Source organism: Pongo pygmaeus, chromosome 7 (assembly GCF_028885625.2).
Source record: "Pongo pygmaeus isolate AG05252 chromosome 7, NHGRI_mPonPyg2-v2.0_pri, whole genome shotgun sequence".
Taxonomy (NCBI): domain Eukaryota; kingdom Metazoa; phylum Chordata; class Mammalia; order Primates; family Hominidae; genus Pongo; species Pongo pygmaeus.
Genome location: NC_072380.2, coordinates 135,939,306 through 135,961,711, shown reverse-complemented (window position 1 = coordinate 135,961,711; position 22,406 = coordinate 135,939,306). Strand labels below are relative to the sequence as shown.

Below are 22,406 nucleotides of genomic sequence, written 5' to 3'. Positions count from 1 at the left end.
TCTCGGCTCACTGCAACCTCTGCCTCCCGAGTTCAGGCAATTCTCCTGCCTCAGCCTCCTGAGTAGCTGGGACCACATGCTCACGCTGCCACATCCAGCTAATTTTTTGTATTTTTAGTAGAGATGGGGTTTCACCATGTTGGCCAGGCTGGTCTCAAACTTCTGACCTCAGGTGATCTGCCCGCCTTGGCCTCCCAAAGTGCTGGGATTACAGGTGTGAGCCACCACGCCCGGCTGTTATTTTTATTTTAAGCAGAGATAACTGGAAAGGAGAGGGGAGTCACGGTGTGCATAGATTCTGGAGCCAACTCACCCTGACGTCCCTCCAGCTGGAGCAGCCCCTGCAGAGAACTGTCTCAAGAAAGCCAGGCTGTGGCTGTGGCCAGGCCAGATGCAGCCCACAGTCCAGCTGTGACCCCTGCCAAGCAGATGGAGACAGTGACCTGTCGGGGGGTCGGATGGAAGTGCAGGAAGAGGCCAGGAGTGAAAAGAAAAGCCCCAGCTCCTGATGCCTGAGAATGCCCTGGCTGGGCTCAGGCCATTCTTGGGGCTTCTGGTCCTCACCCTCAGGGAGATGGAAAATTCTTCTGGGTTCCCTGCAGTGAAACAGCAAACCTGCCGAATCTAGGACAGCATAGATTTTTTGGCTGTCCACAAGCTCCTCAGACATTTGTTATCAAATATATGCATAAGATATTCACTTAGTATTTGTTACTAATTAGGAAGAATGAGATGTTCTAGAATTAGAAGACCTACAGCAGCTAGGGCTAAAATAACAAAAATACTACAGCCTGGGTGGCTTAAACAACAGAAATTTATTCCCGCACAATGCTGGAGGCTAGGATGAAGGTGTTGACAGGATTGGTTTCTTCTGCGTTCTCTCTCCTCGGCTTGTAGATGGCCGTCTTCCTCCTGGGTCTCCTTATCGTCTTCTCTCTGTGTGTATCTGTGTCCAGATCTCCTCTCCTCAGAGACACTACTGCAGTTACTAAGAACAGGGAAGATATCTATGTATCGGCAAGGAAAGAGGTCCAGCTTACTGTTAAGTGGAAAAAGTCACAAAACAATAAGTACCATACAATCTTATGTAGATACCTAAAACCCAAGTGTTTATTTTTATGTTTGTGTGTAGGAAGACCACTCACAGGGCTTCCCTCTGGAGGGGGAACAGGATTAGGAGTGACTTGAGGGGACTTGACTTGTGTACATCTATATGTGTGGCACGTTGGATTATTCTTTTTTTTTTTTGAGACGGAGTCTCGCTCTGTTGGCCAGGCTGCAGTACACTGGCGCTATCTCAGCTCACTGCAACCTCCACCTCCTGGGTTCAAGCGATTCTCCTGTCTCAGCCTTTTGAGTAGCTAGGATTACAGGCGCATGCCACCATGTCTGGCTAATTTTTGTATTTTTAGTAGAGGTGGGGTTTCACCACATTGGCCAGGCTAATCTCAAACTCCTGACCTCAAACTATCTGCCCTCCTCAGCCTCCTGAAGTGCTGGGATTACAGACGTGAGCCACTGCGCCTGGCCTGAATTATTCTTCATTGTTTTTCCTTTCCTTTGGCCTGAGACTCTGCACCCTCTGCCACAGTAAGCTGAGTATTTTTCTCTGCCCCACTAATGTTGAACTTGGCCATGTGACTTGCTTGGGCCAAGGGAGTTTTGATGTATGTACCCAGAGCAGGGGCCTTAAATGTACCTCCTTGGCATGGCTTTGTCCCTTGGGCTGTTGTGACTCTTTCAGAAGAATATACCTTAGTGAATGGCTGGTTCAAGGAGAATGCAAAGACTTGAAGAGCAGACTGAACCCAGCCTCAGCCTGGAGCTGAACCCGGCTGATACACAGATCCATGAGCAAGAAAAAGACATGCTTACCTGAAGCTGAGTGAAATAAGTCAGACACAAAAAGACAAATATGGCAAGCTTCTACTTATATAAAATATCTAGAATACGTACATAGAGATGGAAAATAGATTAGAGGTTACCGGGGACTAAGGGAGGAGGAATGAGGAATTATTGCTTAATGAGCACAGAGTTTCTGTCTGGGGTGATGAAAAAGTTTTGGAGCTAGAAAGTAGCAATGGTTTTACAATGCTGTGAATGTACTTAGTGTCACTGAATTATAAACTTTAAAAATGGTTAAAATGGTGAAGGATAAAAGACTACACTTTGGGTACACTCCTTCGGGTGATGGATGCACCAAAATCTCAGAAATCACCACTAAAGAACTTACCCATGTAACCAAAAAACACCTGTACCCCCCAAAGGTATTGAAATAAAAAATTTTTAAAAATGGTTAAAATGGGCTGGGTGCGGTAGCTCACACCTGTAGTCCCAGCACTTTGGGAGGCTGAGGTGGGCAAATAGCTTGAGCTTAGGAGTTCAAGATCAGCCTAAGCAACATGGCAAAAAATCTGTCTCTGCAAAAAATACAAAAATTAACCAGGTGTGGTGGCACGCCCATGTGGTCCCAGCTACTTGGGAGGCTGAGGTGGGAGGATCGCTAAAGCTGGGGAGGTGGAGGTTGCAGTGAGCTGTGATCACACCACTGCACTCCAGCCTGGGTGACAGAGCAAGACTCTATCTCAAAAAAAAAAAAAAAAAAAAAAAAAAAAAGATTAAAGTGATAAAGTTTGTGTTATATATATTTACCACAATTTAAAAAATATATAGGATAGCCAAACTCATTTAATTGTACACTTAAAATGAGTGAATTATATGGTATGTGAATTATATGTCAGTAAAGCTGTTTAAAAAATAAAAGGCCAGGTGCCTCATGTCTGTAATCCCAGCACTTTGGGAGGCCGAGTATATATAAAACTGAGTATATGACATTTAAAAATATACCCAATGGGCCGGGCGCAGTGGCTCACACCTGTAATCCCAACACTTTGGGAGGCTGAGGCGGGCAGATCACGAGGTCAGCAGTTCAAGACCAGCCTGACTAACATGGTGAAACCCCATCTCTACTAAAACTACAAAAATTAGCTGAGTATGGTGGCGTGCGTCTGTAATCCCAGCTACTCAGGAGGCTGAGGCAGGAGAATCGCTTGAACCTGGGAGGCAGAGGTTGCAGTGAGCTGAGATTGCACCACTGCACTCCAACCTGGGTGACAGAGTGAGACTCTGTCTGAAAAAAAAAAGAAAAGAAAAGAAAAGAAAAAGGAAAACACATGCTTGCCGTTTAAGCCATTACATTTTGAGTGGTTTGTTAAGCAGCACTAGCACAGTGATAGCTGACTAATACAGCATGGCTGTATGCATATATTTTATAATTAGTACATATTATTCGTGCAATTGAAAATAAGCAAAACCAGAATTTATTGCATTCCTCCAAACAGGGCCCTCTTTCCTGCTTTCCTCCCTGGCGGTGGCACTGGAATGTTTCTGGACATTGCTCATCCCAATTTGGAGTGACTTGGCTTCTCTTGACAGCCAGACCCAAGTCCTATGTCTGTGGAATGTGCCTCCACGTGGCTCCCTCCTTTAGCTCTCTGTAACCACCTGCCAGGATGTATTTTCATCATCTGGGCCTGGATGGTTGCCTAGGTGTCCCGGGGGTCTCCCTGCCTGGGTCCATTTGGCACAAGGGAAGAAGATCCACTCTCAACAGGTTTCCATTAAGTTACCCTGTTCAGTCAGCCCAGAGCCCGCCTCCCAGAACACACACACATACACACACATACACACACACACACAGATACACTTTCCACTCTGTAAAATGGGCTTCCAATAAACTCTATTTTTTGTTGCTCAGAGGCATGCTAAGGTGATCAATGAACGCATTCAAATATAAAATATGTACTGTAGGGGGATAGCATTCTGTGGGAGGAAGTAGAATGGAAATGAGTTCAAGGAGGCAGTTAAATGTAAACTTTCCAAATGTTGGGAGACATATTTGTATATATTCAAAATAGATTTTGGTTTGTATGGAATCCATAGGGTATATAGATGTCATTGGGTACTTTTTTTTTTTTTTTTTTTGAGTCGGACTCTCACACTGTCATCCAGGCTGGAGTGCAGTGGCACGATCTCGGCTCACTGCAACCTCCGCCTGCCGGGTTCAAGCTATTCTCCTGCCTCAGCCTCCCGAGTAGCTGGGATTACAGGCGCCCACCACCACGCGCGGCTAATTTTTTGTATTTTTAGTAGAGACGGGGTTTCACCATGTTGGCCAGGCTGGTCTCAAACTTCTGACCTCAGGTGATCCGCCCGCCTCGGCCTCCCAAAGCGTTGGGATTACAGGTGTGAGCCAATGCACCCGGCCCATTGGGTATATTTTTAAATGTCATATACTCAATTTTATATTTTAAAAAAATCACCATTTACATACACTGGTAATTACGTCTTTTGCAATTGTTTATAATGAAACTGTTTTGATATCAACTTAACATTATGAGAGGAGATGCCCAGAAGTTTTTCAACATTATTTTAGGGAATGTAAGTGAGGAAAAGGATTTGGAAACTGCTGAGAAGGGGGGCGGTGATGTTTGAACTTGGTCAGGTCGCCTCACCTTGAGTTTGAGTTTCGCTTCCGTAAGTGAGGGGCAATTGAAGCACTGAGCCCTTCGGGTTGCTCTAGGAGTGGAGGTAAATGAGCCACCTCCGGAAAGGCGCTTAGCTGGGAGGAAGGAGCGCGTTCAGCCTGGGGAGGAGGGTGAGAGAAGGAGGCAGATGAAGGCAATGGGGATCAGGTTTTCGGGGGGGGGGGGGGGTAGGTGACCTCCGACCCGGCTGACGTAGGGCAAGGAGAGATCCCAGTCTCTACAGAGGGGCCTGAGAGCAGGACACATCAGGCCTAGAGCTGCGGGTGCAAAGGCCTGGGGGCCGGAAGGTCTTGGTCGGAGAGCCCCGGCGCAGGCGCAGGCTGAGGCCCTCGGGTCCCCAGCGGGTCCTCGGCATCAGTCACTCTCTACGGGCCAGACCTGGGGGTCACCGCCTGCAGAAGCCTCCGTGCGCGGCCCCACTCCCTCACCTGCGACCCCGTGGGGAGGCGAGCCTGACCGCCCTTGTTCCGGACTCCAGCAGGGCGCCCGCAGTCAGCGGTCCCCTCCCAAGTCTCCGCTCCTGCCGGGATTCTGCAGGAGCGGGACCTCACCGCCGCGGCTGGGAAGCCTTTCGAGTTTCATTCCACTCCAAGGCTCAGAAGGTCTTGGAAAATTGGGGACATACATCTTTAAAAGCTGGAGACACTTTATGGGGCGAAATATCTGCACCGCCCCCACCCCCAAATCCTGTTCTACCTCCCTTCCCTGGCAGGTCTGGGTGATGGGGCCACCTTGGCGCGGGGATTGGGCCTGGTACCCTGCACCAGGTAGTGGCGCGGTGTGTCCCGAGGCTATTTTGGAAAAAGCCGAAACTTGCTGGACGGCGGCTACGACTCCTGGGCACAGCGTCTCCTGGCGGCCTCCGGGCTCAGCCGGGTCTGGGAGCCGGGAGGTCGCCGGGAGAGTGGGCCCAAGGCAGGATCAGTCCAGCCCCTCCAGGTAGCCTGCTCCTCCTCCTCTCCTGTCCCCTTCCTCTCTCTCTTTCTCCTTCGCCTCCCCAACTTCCCTTCTTCCTCTCCCTCCTCCCTCTTCCTCCCCTCCTCTCCTCCCTTTTCTTCTAATTCCTACAGTTCGTCTTTTAAATTAAGGCACGTCAATATTTTAATAGTTTATAGATTAACATACTTCAAGTATGTTTTTAAAAAAACTGTTCAAAAATATACAGTGAAAAGTCTTCATCCCAGAAAAACTGTCAGCCAAATGTTAAAATCGAGGGACATTCTACAAAATACCCGACTAGTACTCCTCAGAACTGTCAAAGTCATCAAAACCCAGGAAGAATCTGAGAAATTGTCACAGCCAAGAAGAGCCTAAGGAGACAGGACCATTAAATGTAATGTTGTGTCATGGATGAGGTCCTAGAGCAGAAAAACGGACAACTGGTGAAAACTAAGGAAATCCGAGTCAAGAAGGACTTTAGTTAAAGCATCAACACCGGTTCATTATTTGTAACAAACAACCCATACCAACGACCAATGCTAATAATATGGGAACCTGGGTGCAGGCTTTATGGAGACTCTTATTATCTTTGCAATTTTTCTGTGACGCTAAAACTGTTTAGAAAATAAAGTTTATTTTTTTAAAAAGAGTCTTCATCTCACCCCTACCTCCAACCATACAGTTTCCACCCCTCAGCGTATTAATCATCGATCTTAGCTTTTTTTTTTTTTTTTTTTTGAGACGGAGTTTCGCTCTTGTTGCCCAGGCTGGAGTGCAGTGGCGCGATCTCGGCTCACCGCAACCTCCGCCTCCCGGGTTCAAGCGATTCTCCTACTTCAGCCTCCCGAATAGCTGGCATTACAGGCATGCGCCACTACACCCGGCTAATTTTGTATTTTTAGTAGAGATGGGGTTTCTTCCATGTTGGTCAGGCTGGTCTCGAACTCTCGACCTCAGGTGGTCCTCCCGCCTAGGCCTCCCAAAATGCTGGGATTACAGACGTGAGCCACCGCATCTGGCGATCTTAGCTTTTTGTGTGCAAACACTAGCAAATATAAACATCTACCCCTTTCTACAGAAATAGTCTCAATAGTCTCATACTCTTGTTAGTTCTGCAGTTGTGTTCTTCGCTCATTTCATATCACAACATACAGCATCCCTTTTTCCTGTTTGCAGCCTGGACAGACCATTATGCCCGTGACCAATCAGTTCCCTGTTGTACACCTGGGTTGTTTCCTTTTCCTTTTTTCTTTTTTTTTTTTTCCTGTTCAAATACGACTTCAGGGAATAACTGTGGAAGTGGTGAGTTAGCATGTTGGGTAGCTTGCCAGTCCTGGGACTGCTACACCCGAAAGTGGGGCTGTTTGTAATTGTGGTAGACAGGACCGTTGGGATTTAATCTGCATGTTAATCAGCACCTCCTCGGGCCTGCAGATCTGGAAGAAACAGCTGGATCTAGGTGACACTCCCAGTCCGCAGTCCGCAGTCCGCAGGGGATGCCCCAGCAACCTTACCAGGCAGCAAGCCCCCTGGGTCGGATTCCCGCCGGTGCGTGTGGATGCGCGCTTCCCCGAGGCTGGCAGAGGTCCTGGGCTTCCCACCCTAGACTGTGGGATCCAGGAGCTTCCCGAGGACTGGGTGTCAGTCTCCGGGTTTGGGGTCCCGGCAGCCTGCCCCTCCTCCAACTCCTCCTTCCTCGCCCCTCGGCCACCGGCCCGGCAGCTCCCAGTCCTTCTCCCACTGCGAGGTCGAGCAGGCCCCACCCCCATCCACTCCGAGATTCCCCTTCCCCTACCCTCAGCAATTGTGGTGCCTGCTGTCAAGATGATATTTCTCCACCAGCTTGTACTCATACTGCCCTTTGCCCCCTTAACACCCGGTCGTATCTCTCAAATTCTAGGTGATTAACAAAATTCCACCCCCAGTATTTTCTAAGGAAAAACTTCAGACAAATGGAAAAGTCGACAGAGTTGTGCCGTGAATAACCGCACACCCACCTAGGTCCACACGAACCTCTCCCCACTCCCTGTCCTTCCGTCGGCCTGTCCATCACTCGTCCTGTACCTGGGAGGCACCCAGACCCGCGGGCGTCTGCACACTCCCCCCAGGGGTCCCCACGCCCGGCCTTGCCCAGAGTTCTGTCTCAATTTCCTTTTTATAAGGTGAAATTTACATACGGCGAAACGTACAAATCCTCAGTGTGCCACTGTCTGGCTGATTTTAGACAGTACGTGGAAGAGTCTTTTTTTTTTTAAATTATAATAGTTATGTATTTATTTGAACATGTGTTAGGGAAAAACCCTTACCTGTTTTCCATTTATGATAGGGGCACGAAGTTTCCTTTAGCAATAATGTAGGTAAATGAGCTTATATAAAGGGCTGGGAGGAAGGGGAGGGGAGTGAAAGGGAAAGGAGAGCGGGCTTCCCAGTTAGCATATTAACTCACCGCTTCCACGGTTATTCCCTGAAGTCCTGTTTGAACAGCAAAAAGAAAAAAAGGAAGAAAAAATCAGAACCAGCTCAAGTGTGTAACAGGGCACTGGCCACAGAATGGTGGTCTGTCATGGCTATAAACAAGAAAAAGACTGCAGGACTGCGTCCCGGAGCCCGACAGCCCCTACGAAGCGCAGCCTCTGCCGAGGAGCTGCAGGCAGCCGTGGAAACTTGGAGCTCCGGGAGGAGGCCGGGGACTGGCGGGATCTGGGGTCTGCGGTGGGGGCCGTAACAGCGGGGGTGTGTGTGTGTGTGTGTGTGTGTGTGTGTGTGAGTGAGTGCGCGCGCGCCCGTGTGTTTTCCAATCATTATGCATCTTCGCCCAGCTCCTTGAGCTTGGGTTTGTTCCTGTGAACGCAGCAGCCAGCACAGGGCCGCGAACACAGTGGGTGCCTAATAAGTGTTTCATGCGTTCACGAGTGTGCAAACGGTTTGTACGCACTACACAAAAATCGTTATTTGGGAAGGTGGAAAAATCCCCCTTCTCCGTGTCGCCGCTACCCAGTGAGGCATTGACAAGCCAGCCACAGTGTTTGTTAATTGATAAACTGGACAGGGGCAGGACACAGCGGAACTAGCATTCCGAATATTCTGGACGGGATTTACAGCGGCAGTAGAAGTAAAACTGAGCATGCGCAGCAGACCAGCCGTATAGCCTCATAATGATCCGTCCCGAAATGCTTACTAGGTGCCTCGTTAGCGCAGTAGGTAGCGCGTCAGTCTCATAATCTGAAGGTCGTGAGTTCGATCCTCACACGGGGCACAATACTTTTGTTTGCTGTCCATACAACCCCGCCGGAAAGAAACGTTTTGTTTGCTTGTCAAAGTCCAGGTGTGAAAATAAGGGGAAAAGACATATCTGCGACGAGTGTCCTGGGACCGGGTGAACCTGTTAAGAAGAACCCTCGCCAAGACCACCCTCGCACTGCGGCCCGAGTGTCCAGGAAAGAGCACGTGTAAGGGCCTGGAGCAGTCCCCGACTCCTCGACCTGCCCTCGCCCTCGCCCTCGCCCTCGCCCTCGCCCTTGCCCTTGGGCACTGGCCGTCGCGAGGGGGAGTCGCGCACAGCTCTGGGTTAGAGTAGGAGTCCGGGTGGTCATAGTCCAGGACGGCGCTGCCAGCGCGGCCGAGTTCAAGGCCGTCTAATGGAGGCAACAGAGGAGTGGCTGGGAACACGGTGTGGGCCGGCGAGGGGGCTGCGGGATGGGTAGGCAGCATTGATGAGAGGCCAGCGGTGGGCACTGAACCTATCTGGAAATGCAGGTCATGATAGGGTCTGGGAGAGGGGTGTCAGGGAGCTCATGCAGTCAGCTGGGATATACCATATGCCGGAAGCTGTGTCAAGACTGCATTTGAAACAGACGCTGCAACTGCAGTCCTCACCTGCTACGTTCTTGATAACTCAGCCATTCTCAAAGATCCATCTCCCTTCTGCCCAGGTCAAACAGCGAATTAAATCATGATGGAATAGCTATAACCAGCCCTTCATCTTTCAACCCTTTGCTGGTGGCATGAGTCTCTTCAATTTCCCTGGGGATAATTCTTCTTTTTTTTCTTTTTTCTTTTTTTCTTTTTTTTTTTTGAGACAGGGTCTCACTCTTGTTGCCCAGGCTGGACTGTAGTGGCATGGTCTTGGCTCACTGCAACCTCCGCCTCCCACGTTCAACCAATTGTCCCGCCTCAACCTCCCGAGTAGCTGGGATTACAAGCACGTGCCACTACACTCGGCTAATTTTTGTATTTTTAGTAGAGACAGAGTTTCACCACGTTGGCCAGGCTGGTCTCGAACTCCTGACCTCAGGTGATCCGCCCACTTCGGCCTCCCAAAGTGCTGGGATTACAGGTGTGAGCCACCGCGCCCGGCCCCTGGGGATAATTGCGATAACTTTTTACTAACCGGTTTACTATCCTGGTAAGGAGGAAATTCCAGGGGCTTTCACTTGAATCTTTCTAGGATAATAGCTCTTACTCAATGGGTCTTAGTGCCAACGGGAAGAGTCTGCCATTTTTCATGTGTGTTTATTTCAATGATATATTCAGGTACTCAGAAAATAACCACAGGTTGGTTTCATGCCCCTGTTCACCCTCTGTAATTCAAACTTTGCTCAAGACTCCTTTGATCAACTGACCACCATTAGCTGTGACTCTCACTGGTAGGCCATAGTAATTAGTGTCAATTCAGAACCCATGTTTAGTAATCCCTGTGAGATATGGGTGTTTTCTTTTCCCTAGTATGCAATCCTTCAAGTAAATGGCAAGAGGTTTATTTGGGGAAGGGTTAAAGAATACTCGTAAGCATGTATATGTCGTAAGCATGTATATGTGGCACTGCTTCAGGGTCCTTCCTCAGGGGGACCTGGCCTCCCCTTCAATCAAGAGGCTTTGGATCTGAGAATCATTTTCGTACTGGAAACTGGGTGACAGGTATGACTCTCCATGGTGATGACTCGAGTCAGTTTTTCGGCTACCAGGTCTGGAGATTTTCCTGTTACATACCTCAAGCAACATTTTAGTAGGCTGCCTATCTATTTCATTCTTAGGGACAGTGTAGTCAGTTACCAGTAGCCAAAAATCCTTTACTACTACTATTGCCCTGCTGCCCTTTACTGTAAATGGTCGTCTGGTAATTAAATGCTTCTGCCTGGCCTCTGCTGCCCCAGAATTCCATTATTCCCACTGAAACCGGGGAGCACATCTGTGGTGGTGGCAACTCTCACCATCACGTCTTGTTGCATGAGCCACCACAGAGCTTTTCAGGTTTGCGGGTGCTCCCTTGCTCAGTGCCTTCATAAACGAAGTGGCTTTTGGGCCCAGAGCATGGCACTGGGAGGTGAGTGAGGAGGCCAGATGCGATCAATCCACCCCTACATTCCTACCTCCCTGAGCCTTTGGATACCTGCATCCACATCGTGCCAGGGAAATTCTGGCGTCTGTCTCATTAGATAGAGGCCAACATTGAGTCCACATTCCTGTCAACCAACCAAGTAAACTGTGGAGCCACTTTCAATGGTATGAGCGTGGCGGTTATCAATCATCTCAGGTCTGCAGTGATGGGCTGGGGTCTTGAGGCATTTCTCCTTACAATCCGCATGATGCTGAGCTGTCAATAGAGGGTGCTGGAAGGACACTGCAGGAGAAACAGGGCTTCTCTTCCTTGCTCCAATGTGCTGTTTGGCTTACTCTTGCTCTTGCTTTATGGCCCACCAGCGGTGCGTGTGCATGGCGGACATCTAGTCGTGCTCTGCCCCAACCATGTGCCTAGTGTGCACAATTGCTTTATGACTTCACAGTCCTAGCCCAGTGACCATGTCACTATAGTCTTCCAAGCATGGACACTGGCAAGTTCCAGGTCTCATGCCAGCAGTACCACCCTGATGCACTCTGAGCACCTGCCTGCTGGCCTGTTTGCCGGTGCCTGAGGGTGGTTTCTTGTGGCTTTCTGGATATGGCCAGCCTGCACACCACCCTGACAAGCGGGGTCCTTATGCCCTGCCTCCCTATGCATTTTTACCAGCCTCGGATTGTCTGTGCCCAGATTTGTTTCCTGCTGCCTGGGTACATGGACTACCCCTGGCCTGGCCAACTCTGAGACCCTCCCCAATATCCAGTGGTCTGCAACCACACCTTCTTTGATCAGGTCTGACCTAAGCCTGGGGGACGGAGGAGCCTCCCTTCCAAGTCTGTCCTTCCTTGAGTACTCTTCTCAGTCCCACGTACCCTGTAGAGTTCTCTTTACGTCTTCATAGTTGCTCCTATCATAGTTTAGTCTTTACATTAAACTTTCCTTATCCAAACAACTGTGTAGTTTGCTTCTTCACTGGACCCAGACTGATACAATGAGATTAAACATTAAATCCAGACTCTCAGATAAGCACACCCATATTAATAAATTAAGCCTTATACAGTCCTTGTAGTCAACTGCTGTTAACGACCCACATGCAATGACTGTGGAAAGACCTTTAGCAAATGCTGAAATCTTGCTCAACCTGGGAGAATTCATACTAGTGAAAAACTCTATGAATGTAAATAAATTTGAAAAGGCCCCTAACCAACTTAATAACTTATTTAGCACCACTGAATTCATATTGGAAAACAACTTTCCAAATGTAGCCCAATGTGGAGAGGGATTTAGCTGAAGCCCAACATTTAGCCAACATTGCAGAATTCACACCAGAGAGAAACTTTATGGATGTAATAAATATGAAAAGGCCTATAGGGACCGCTCTTCTTTAACAAACTCAAGGGAGTAATGGAGAGAAACTTTTTGAATGTAGCAAGGAATTTTAGCTAAGTTCAGCCCTTATTCAATTCCAGAGAATTCACATTATAAAGAAATTGAAGATTGAAGATATAATGTCAAGAAGCAGGAAGAAATAATCAGAAATGTATTTCACATATTTCATTAAATGTGATAACCTTTGCAATACCAACCAAGCACATGTGACTGAGGGGATTCAACCAAGTATCTGAAATCTGCTAAGGCAGTGATTGCATCAAGATTACTGGAGAAACGCAGGCTCGGAGAAAACTGGAAGCATGTGATAAAAATAACTTCATTTGGGTGAGAGCATTCATAGTGCACTTTCACTGAATGAACAGGAACTTTTTTCAAAAATTAACTACTGCAGTTCTATATATAAAAAAGAGGGTTTTGTATGTGTATGTGGTGTGTGTAGCTGCAAAACAGACCTGACGAGGTATAAATCCTAGTCAAAGAGGGCCTGAAATAGAGGTAAGAAACTGCACTAGACAGCTTTTTCTGGGTGGCAGAACCACAGAATTTTAATTTCAATGCTTTCCGGTGAACAAGCAGTTCTAGTCTACCAAAGTTCCCATCACACTCTACCTATTCTATATCCTGGGATTCCTGTTGTCAAAAAACACATACCAGCTTGGCCCATGCAGGCACATGTTTGCAGCCACCTAAAAATGTATGCAAAACTAGGCTGAGGAAAATACTCTTGGGAAACCAATGCCGTGTATAATGCCAGGATATCATTTTAGAACTTTACTTATTGGGCAAGAGAGCACTTTGCTGAAAATATTTGATAAACTGTAAGATTATGCTTCGTGGCCCCAGAAAAAATAATTAGTACTACATATTGTACACTTACTGTGTGTCAAGCACTGGGCCAGGAACTTTCTAGGCCTGATCTTTTTTGGTTTTTGTTTTGAGATGGAGTCTCACTCTGTTGCCCAGGCTGGAGTGTGGTGGCATGATCTCAGCTCACTGCAACCTCCATCTCCTGGGTTCAAGTGATTCTCCTGCCCCTGCCTTCCAAGTAGCTGGGATTATAGGCGGGCGCCACCACACTCAGCTAATTTTTGTATTTTTAGTAGAGAAAGGGTTTTGCCATGTTGGCCAGGCTGGTCTCGAACTCCTGACCTCAAGTGATCCACCCACCGCAGCCTCCCAAAGTGCTGGGATTACAGGTGTGAGCCACCACGTCTGGCCTGCGTGATCTTACTTAATCCTCGTATCAAGTATTTCTACCCTCCTTTTAGAGAGTAAGGTTCGGGAAGTCACAAGCAGCCCCACTCTGGAGCTAGGAAGTGGAGGGAGGGAGGAAGAGCAGTCGATGCTGCCAGAAGAAGTAGGCAGAGGGCAGAAGGAGCTGGGTCAGGGATGAGATGTTACGAGTCCGGTGGGGTCCCTGACAAAGAGGAGGTCCCGCTGGCAGAGGCGGGGTTGGGCAGGAAGATGGTGACATAGGCCACTCCACGCTGCTGGCGCTCTCCACCTGCTGCTGAGTTCTCTCTCAGTCCAGGCTATAGAGCTATTGAGATGGTTTCCCGTTCTTCATTTCTCCATTCATCTTTAAGATAAACCTTTATCAACTAAAGTTACTGAGGTTTATGCCGGTCCCTGCAACCTGAAAGCTTAAAACAGCTTTAACAGTTTCTAAAACATTTTTATTGTAAAAAGTTCAAGAAGCCATTTAAAAGCCAAAAAGTATCAGAATTAAATAACACATAATTTTGATAGACACATTTTTCTGTACAAAGGGCTGATCTTTATAGGAATTTTAAATAAATAATCTAAAAATCAATGTCACTGATTGCAACATAGGTCTCTCTCTCAACCGTCTCAAGGTGACGTGCGTTCTATGCAGCCAAAAGATGAGCGGTTTGACATCTGTGACGAGCCTGGGCAGCAAGTCTCTGGCGAAGATTTCTCACTTTCTTGATAAGATTCTGTCCTGTGGTGTCCCATTCTACTGCTCTTCTATTTAAAGAAACTTGAAAATGAAATTTAAAATTTAGAAAAGCTGAGTTTTCTGATGTTAGCAATGATACAGCATTTATTTTAAAGATAAATGTGTTGTAAAAATAAATAATGAAATGCAATTCTAAAACCTAAATTTTACATATTACCTGGCCCTAGGTGGTTCCATTTACAAGCCAAATAATTATTTGTTGGACTGAATGAATGCTAACAGAGAACTTCTCTGCTTTGAAATACTTGGGATACAAACAATCTTAAGTTAGAAACAAAGCTTGTTTAAGAGAGAATTTGAGTTTTTGCAATGGTAAGCTTCCTCACAATGATGCTTAATGGTGATGAGAAAAGGCATTCCACGACATAATACTTGAAATATATACCATGACTACCTTTCCAATAAGTAAAAAAAATAAGTAAATCAAATGCTTTTTAATATTGGCTAATATCAGGAAGGTCCAGAATCAAGATTAAAATACTACAACATGTCCAAGTGTAAGAGTGTTACTGATCTAGAGGGGCTAGTGAACACTGAAATTTTTTTTAAAAGCCCTTAAAAATATACTTCTCTGAAATTTAGTTACATAGGCAGTCAGCTTCAATTTCTGAAAAACTGTTTTTCCTCCTAAAGAAATACAACTTTTATGCTTTTGTATTTTGCTGCCAAATAACCTAAGGTTACCAAATAACAATTTGATATGTCAGAATAGAGAATACCTGAGAATCTCTCATCCTTCATCTGACTCTTGAATGATTTCTGGTTTAATTCACATTCTGGCACAGAATTTATAGATGCATATAAAAATATGAGTTAGCAAAAGTATTTTACACAATACTGGAATCTCATGACTTGGTATTAGGCATATTTCTTATAAAGCTCTTCTTTTTGGGACATTGTATAAAAGTTTGTTCTTCCAAAAGAACTAAAAAGATCTTGTTAAATTCTGCTTCATCTATATGGCAGTTTTATTGAAAAAAATTAGTTGAAAGAAAGTTTAACAGAGTGTCTTGTCTCCTCCTCCCTTTTAAAAATAAATAATATACTTTACTGGGAAGATTGTTAGCTTCTTTATGGATGGCCTAATGCTGTGATTACATTTCTGTAAGATGTTTCTACCCTGTCCCTTCTAAAAAACCCCAAACCCTCCAATGAACCACGTCCAGGGATCAAAAGTCAGTTCATCAGCATGAAGCCATTTGCCTTTGGCAGTTCTACTGCTGCTGGGGCCCAGAATTCCATCAGAGTGCCCAGGGCAGACACATTTTTTCAATGGTTGTTGGAGGGAGCCCAGCCCAGATGAACAGAGTCAAGAAAATTCAACTATGCAATAGCTTTGAAAAACAATGCTGATATTTTTTTTCACAAGGATGTCAAAATAGTTATGAATCTCATATTATCAACCTAGTTAGAGACTTCTGTTAGAACCTCCAACTATGTTTTTGGGCAGCAGTGCTGGTGCTCAAGAACTGGAGTGGCTTTAGTGGATTCAGCACATTTTCTTTACTTGGAATTTGGTCTGCACCCAGTTCTCCCACTGCGAAATCTGAGAGAATCTTGCTGCCTCCCTTTTAGGATTTTCATTATCAGTGCCCTGGGAAAATGGCATCCACATGCTATAAACATAATTTAAGCCACAATTTTGCTTAAATATTGTGAAATTTAAAATGGCAGAATAACATTTTCTTGCTTATCAACTTACTCTGTGTTGAGGGATCCATTTCAGAAGAGTCATTTAATTGTGAGGTTCTAGGCAAACAGCTTGAGTCCTCCTGTTCATTTTGGAACCTGGGTTCTTCTGTTATAAAAGTGAGGAGATTAAGATGATGTTTGGGAGTGAGTAGAAAGGCTTACTAATTCCAAATGGTCCCTAGTAAGTTAAAATCACCAAGGATGGCTAAAAGCTCCTTTCTTTTCTATTTTAAGAAGAATGCAGTCAACATTCAAAAGGCAAGGAAGTGTCATTAGTGAGAATTAAGAGCTGAGCTGATTTCTGTAAAACGTACTTTAAAAACACTTTCAGCTAAAACAAAAGGCCAATAAACTCAAAAATATGGATATTAAGATAGAGATTACAAAATGTGATTAGCAAGGCTTCCCTGGAAACTATTATGAGCTGATCACTACTGGTTTTAGCTAGGCAGGGCCTCATCACAACATACAGCAAATCAGAGCCAGCCATAGGCAAGTTTTACCTGAACCCTTCTTAGAGTAGTAGGCAGGGCAGTGCCCTAGCAACTAGTGGTGTCTCCCCTACTTTTATCAATTACTCTCCTCATCTCAAAACTTACACTCACCCTCAGCTGTGTTTTCACTGTTCCCTAACTCCTACAGCAGCACATCCAGTATGACACCAAGGTGTTTTTAAAAACATTTGCATCCTGACATGGCTTATAATGGTCCCTTCCTTTCTGCTCCCACCACTAGCATCTACGCCTCCACGTGTTGAGCCCAGAATGCTGGGAGTCTCATTGAATCGGTAAGATGTCTGCCTTTTACCTCTTGGAAAAGCTTTAGCTAATGGTTTTAACTCATAGTTTTAGCTCAATGAGTCATTAAGGTAATATGACTAATCACCAAATGACTAATTTGAACTGGTGACTAAGAGTCATCTTCAAACATCTGAAGGGCGGGACATGGCGGAGGTAGTAAACATAATCTGCAATCTGCACTGTTCCACAGAACGGTTTCTGCGGACAGAACTCAGCAGAAAAAGAAAAACAGAAAGAAAAAGCAGATTAAACTATTTTACTAAGAAATAACACTTTTTTTTTTTAATGGAATCTTGCTCTGTCACCCCAGGCTGGAGTGCAGTGGCGTGATCTCGGCTTACCGCAACCTCCACCTCCTGGGTTCAAGCCGGCTCAAGCGATTCTCCTGCCTCAGTCTCTGGAGTAGCTGGGATTACAGGCACATGCCACCATGCCCGGCTGTTTTTAGTAGAGAAGAGGTTTCACCATGTCCGCCAGGTCGAACTCCTGACCTCAGGTGTATAACGGGTTTTAAAAGTAGGCATGATTTGGCCTCCCAAAGTGCTGGGATTAGAGGCGTAAGCCACTGTGCCTGGCCAGAAATAACTTTGAAATAAAATACTTGTAGCAAATGGTATAAGGTCATGAGCTTCCCAGTCTACCAGCATTCTGGCACAAGCAGGCTGGCCACTGCTACATCTGCTGCACAGATAAGACGTGAATCAGGTGTGGTTCCTCAGATCTTTTTGTTTCTTTATTTTTTAGAGACAGAGTCTCACTATGTTGCCCAGGCTGGTCTTGAACTCCTGGGCTCAAGCCATCCTCCCGCCTCAGTCTCCCAAATTGCTAGGATTACAGGCGCCACCGTGCCCAGCCAGAGCTGAGATCTCACAGCTCCCTCTCATCTGTCCTCCAAAATTCAACCTGCCCACTCCTGTTCAATTCATCTTCCCAAAGGGCTGTGTTGTAAATATTATCTCTGTTCAGACAACTAATGATTCCCTTTTGTCTCCAGCAATGTTTCAAACACTGGCTGGGGAGATTCACCTGTGAAACTTTAAAACAAAAATCTAGCTTCCTAGTTTCTACCCTAGAGCTACCGACAGAATTATTACTATTATTAGATCTATTGAATTAAATCACTGTTGGTGAGGTCCTGAACACGTCTATTTTTTGAACATGTATAGGTTTTTGGTTTTTTTTTTTTTGAGATGGAGTCTTGCTCTGTCGCCCAGGCTGTAGTGCAGTGGCACCATCTGGGCTCACTGCAACCTCCGCCTCCTGGGTTCAAGTGATTCTCCTGCCTCAGCCTCCTGAGTAGCTGCGATTACAGGTGTGCACCACCACGCCTGGCTAATTTTTGTATTTTTAGTAGAGACGGGGTTTCACCATATTGGCCAGGCTGGTCTCAAGCTCCTGACCTTGTGATCTGCCCACCTTGGCCTCCCAAAGTGCTGGAATTACAGGAGTGAGCCACCGTGCCGGGCCCAAAAATGTCATTTTCTTAATGGTAGGTGATTATCTCCTGCTTTTAGGATTAAATGAATCTGATTAAATCTATATACCCTGATTAAGAAAATGACCGACACATCATTCAGTCATAAACTTAAGACTTTTGAAAACTGGATGTTTATTAATCAAATTATCTCTATTGGTGAAATTTAGCAAGGTTAAAAAATATACATGGTTGACTGGTCTGCCAAAAAAAATTTAGTTAGCACAGAGGGAAGACATCATGGAGGCAGAGGGGCAAACGTGTAGGAAAACTACTGATGAGGAAAGCTTTTTACAGTTTCTTACCTTTCTCACCTTTCTCTATTTCTACATAGATAGCTCTCTAAAGATTTTATATTTTTCTTTCTAAAACAAGGGTAAGGCTGGGTGCGGTGGCTCACGCCTGTAATCCCAGCACTTTGGGAGGGCCACGCAGGAGGATCACGAGGTCAAGAGATTGAGACCATCCTGGCCAACATGGTGAAACTCTGTCTCTACTAAAAATACAAAACTTAGCCGGGCGTGGTGGTGAGCACCTGTTGTCCCAGCTACTCGGGAGGCTGAGGCAGGAGAATCGCTTGAACCCAGGAGGTGGAGGTTGCAGTGAGCCGAGATTGTGCCACTGCACTCCAGCCTGGCAACAAAGCGAGACTCTGTCTCAAAAAAGCAAACAACCAAAAAAAAAAAAAAACAAGGGTAAGTGTGAGAGGGTGAGGGAGAAATGACAGCTCCCATGGTTAGTATCTTTTGTAAGCCAGTTTTAAATATTTAATTTGTGCAAAGTCACATTCTACTCCTCTCCACCTCCCCGAAGTATTCTTGGTGCTATTTGGGGCCACGAAATCTCAAGTATGAGCGGTAATGAGGGGTTTTAAAAGTAGGCCTGATTTGGCCGGGTGAGGTATAATCCCAGCACTTTGGGAGGCCAAAGTGGCCAGGTCTCTTGAGGCCAGGAGTTCGAGACAAGCCTGGGCAACATGGCGAAACCCCGTCTCTACTAAAGATTAGCTGGGCATGGTGGCATGTGCCTGTAGTCCCAGTGACTCAGGAGGCTGAGGCAGGAGAATTTCTTGAATGCAGGAGGCAGAGGTTGCAGTAAGCCAAGATCGTGCCACTGCACTCCAACCTGGGCAACACAGTGAAGTTCTGTCTTTAAAAAAAAAAAAATGTAGGCATAATTAAATGACCTAACCTATACTTTCACTCTTCAAATTTGTGAAATGAAAAAGTAATGCACATAGCATATTCATGAGGCCAAAAATTGGAAAGAATCCAAATGTCCATCAACTGAAGAATAGATTAAAAAAATACATAATATCCACACAATGGAATATTATTCAGCAATAAAAAGGAATGACGTACTGGTATATGCTACAACATGGCTGAATCTCAAGACATTATGCCAAGTACAAGAAACCAGACACAGAAGACCATATATTACATGACTGCATTTACATGAAACTTCCTGAATAGGTGAATGGACACAAGGTAGTTAGTAGCTGCCAGGGGCTTGGGGGAGTGAGCGGAAATAGGGAGTGACTGCTAATGGGTACTGGGTTTATTTTGGAGTGCTGAAAAATGCTCTAAACTTGCTTGTGGTGATGGCTGCATGACTATCTAAGTGTATTTTTTAGTACGTGATAATATAATGACACTGAATAATACACTTTAAATAGGTGAATTAGGCTGCGTGTGGTGCTGGGCACACCTGTAATCCCAGCACTTTGGGAGGCCGAGGCGGGTGGATCACCTGAGGTCAGGAGTTCGAGACCAGCATGGCCAACATGGCGAAACCCCATCGCTACTAAAAATACAACAATTAGCCAGGCATGGTGGCATAGGCCTGTAATCCCAGCTACTCAGGAGGCTAAGGCAGGAGAATCACTTGAACCTGGGAGGTGGAGGTTGCAGTGAGCTGGATCGTACCACTGCACTCCAGCCTGGGAGACAAGAGCGAAACTGTCTCAAAAAAAAAAAAAAAGAAGAAAAAAGGTGAATTACAGGGCATGTAAATTAGGTATCAACAAAGCTATTATTTTAAAAAGCAATGTATACACATTATAAAAGGCTGAAACAAAATAAAACATAGTAAAATAAAAGCTCCTTGTTAACTATACTCTATAATTTTATGGAAATTTTTTTTTTTTTTTTTTTTTTTAAAGAGACAGGGTCTTGTCTGTTGCCCAGGCTAGAGTTCAGTGGCATGATAATAGCTTACTGCAGCCTCAAACTCCTGGGCTCAAAGAGATCCTCCCGCCTCAGCCTCCAGAGTATTTTACAGTTTTAAATTATAATTTTGATTTTTCAGTTGATGCCTTGTACCGAAACCTAATGTTGGATCAAATCCTATGAGAAGTTTCCATGTGATACTTGAATGTATTGTTGTTCTGAGGACCAGCTTTTGGCAAAGTACATATTTTACCTTGGAGCAACAGAATCAAACAGAACTCCACAGGACAGCCTGCACAAACTTTTCCCTTGACTGGGACTCTGTTTCTGTAATAGTCCCACCTCAGCCCACCCTTTCCCACCAAAAATATGGTAACCAGTGATTACCTTTTACTCGAGCAGTAGACTGAATAGAAGTGCCAAAATACATCCCAATAATTTATTCACTGGCCAGGCACAGTGGCTCACACCTATAATCCCAGCACTTTGAGAGGCAAGGCGGGAAGATGGTTTGAACCCAGCAGTTTGAGACCAGCTTGGGCAACATAGTGAGATCTCATCTCTACAAATAATTTAACAAATTAGCTAGGTGTGTGGATGCACGCCTATGGTCCCAGCTACTTGGGAGGCTGAGATGGGAGAACTGCTTGAGCTCAGGAGGTCGAGGTTGCACTGAGCCATGATTACATCACTACACTCCAGCCTGGGTGACAGAACAAGACCCTGTCTCAAAAAAAAAAAAAACATAATAACAGACCCTACTAAAAGAATATATCTGTAAACAGCATGGAGAGAAAGGCCTCTCAGACACTCACCTTTATGACATGGATTTTCAGCATGTTCTACAGTCGCATTTATCTCTTGCTTTAAAAACCACTTTCTAGATGCATCTGAAAGAGCAGAAGCTTTCTTTGCTGATCTCAAACAGAACTCTTTTCCTTCAGCTTCTTTCCACTAAATTCAAATAAATGGAAAAAAGATTACATAAAAAGTATAGTAATACACATTTCACAGTGGAATGAGCCCCTTCTGTCTTCTGTATCCACTTTCCTTTATATTCCCATGGCAAGTAGGATCTATTTGGTTTTATGGTAATTGGGGTGCCTGTGTTGGCCCAAGGCTATTAAGAGCCTTGAAAGCAGAGGCAGGTTTTATCCAACCCCCAGTATTGCAGAGTGCCACAAAGCACACAACTATATCCCAATAGTTGCTGAAATAATAATGCATTTCAATAAGTTTCAAATCTCAAATCTTATGAGACTAAGCTAGTTTTGTATTAGTGGCAATTGCATTTTATTTAATTTGAATGCTCTATCTTAATAATAAAATCTACAAAATTCAGAGAATGAACTCTTTGCCCAGCTCTGGTCCACATGATGACCACAGGGATGTCAAGTGATTTCTATTCACCCCTATTTTCTTCTCCATAAAATGAGAAAATAATAATCTTAAAATTAGCTCACAAGGTAACTAAAATAAATTTAAAATCCAACTTCTAAAGTTTGCCAAAATTCTGGAAAAGCTACAGCTTTTACATGGAAACACATAATTTTTATGTTATAGAAATAATAATGCATTAAATAACAAAAACTTTTTAAAAAATCACAAAATAGGGCAAGGAAGGATCACAGAAATCCATCCCTTTCATGTTACTGATGAGGGGGCTGATTCTGAGCAACTTCCCAAGGCCACGCAGTAGTCAAATCAGCTTTACAACACAAGACACTAGACACAAGGAAGGATTTCTGCAGAACGTGAAAGGCCTTTACAATGATTCTCAGCCAACTCTCAAAAGTACCATTTTACCCAAAGTCCAGCAGCAGTGAATTTCACACAGTCTAGCCCTAGTGTCAGCAATATTTATGTTGAGAATGTGAGTTTCCACCCCAGTTTTCCTAAGAACAGCCTCAGGGTTCTGCATATTACCCCCACCCTCTCCAAGCCCTTCTTTCCTATCCTAGAATGGAAGGGTTATAAGATAAGGCTTCATGCCACTGGGATGGGGAAGGAGGGAAATGAATCTGGAATAGTGACTTGAAGGAAATACACTGTATGAAGCCAGCTTTCAGAATAGA

The 22,406-nt window shown here is 45.3% G+C and overlaps 1 protein-coding gene and 1 non-coding gene across 20 annotated transcripts in view; one reads left to right on the top strand and one right to left on the bottom strand.

Annotated features, from left to right (window-relative positions):
* Positions 1-808: 808 nt before the first annotated feature.
* Positions 809-22,406, bottom strand: part of TBC1D31 (TBC1 domain family member 31) — a 95,813-nt gene continuing 74,215 nt past the window's right edge. For 18 of the 19 annotated variants that reach the window (XM_054497461.2, XM_054497464.2, XM_054497466.2 and 15 more), the window contains 3 exons: positions 21,147-21,285; positions 15,900-15,995; positions 13,871-14,218 (listed from right to left, as the gene is read on the bottom strand). In XM_054497461.2, the coding sequence (XP_054353436.2) occupies positions 14,085-14,218; positions 15,900-15,995; positions 21,147-21,285 (369 nt within the window). In that variant the 3' untranslated portion in view covers positions 13,871-14,084. Of the gene's footprint in view, positions 989-13,870; positions 14,219-15,899; positions 15,996-21,146; positions 21,286-22,406 lie in introns of those variants that run through there. The other variant, XM_054497477.2, reaches the window with a different exon arrangement.
* On the top strand, positions 8,670-8,742 carry TRNAM-CAU (transfer RNA methionine (anticodon CAU)). Its single transcript has one exon. It is a non-coding gene; the product is annotated as a tRNA-Met (tRNA).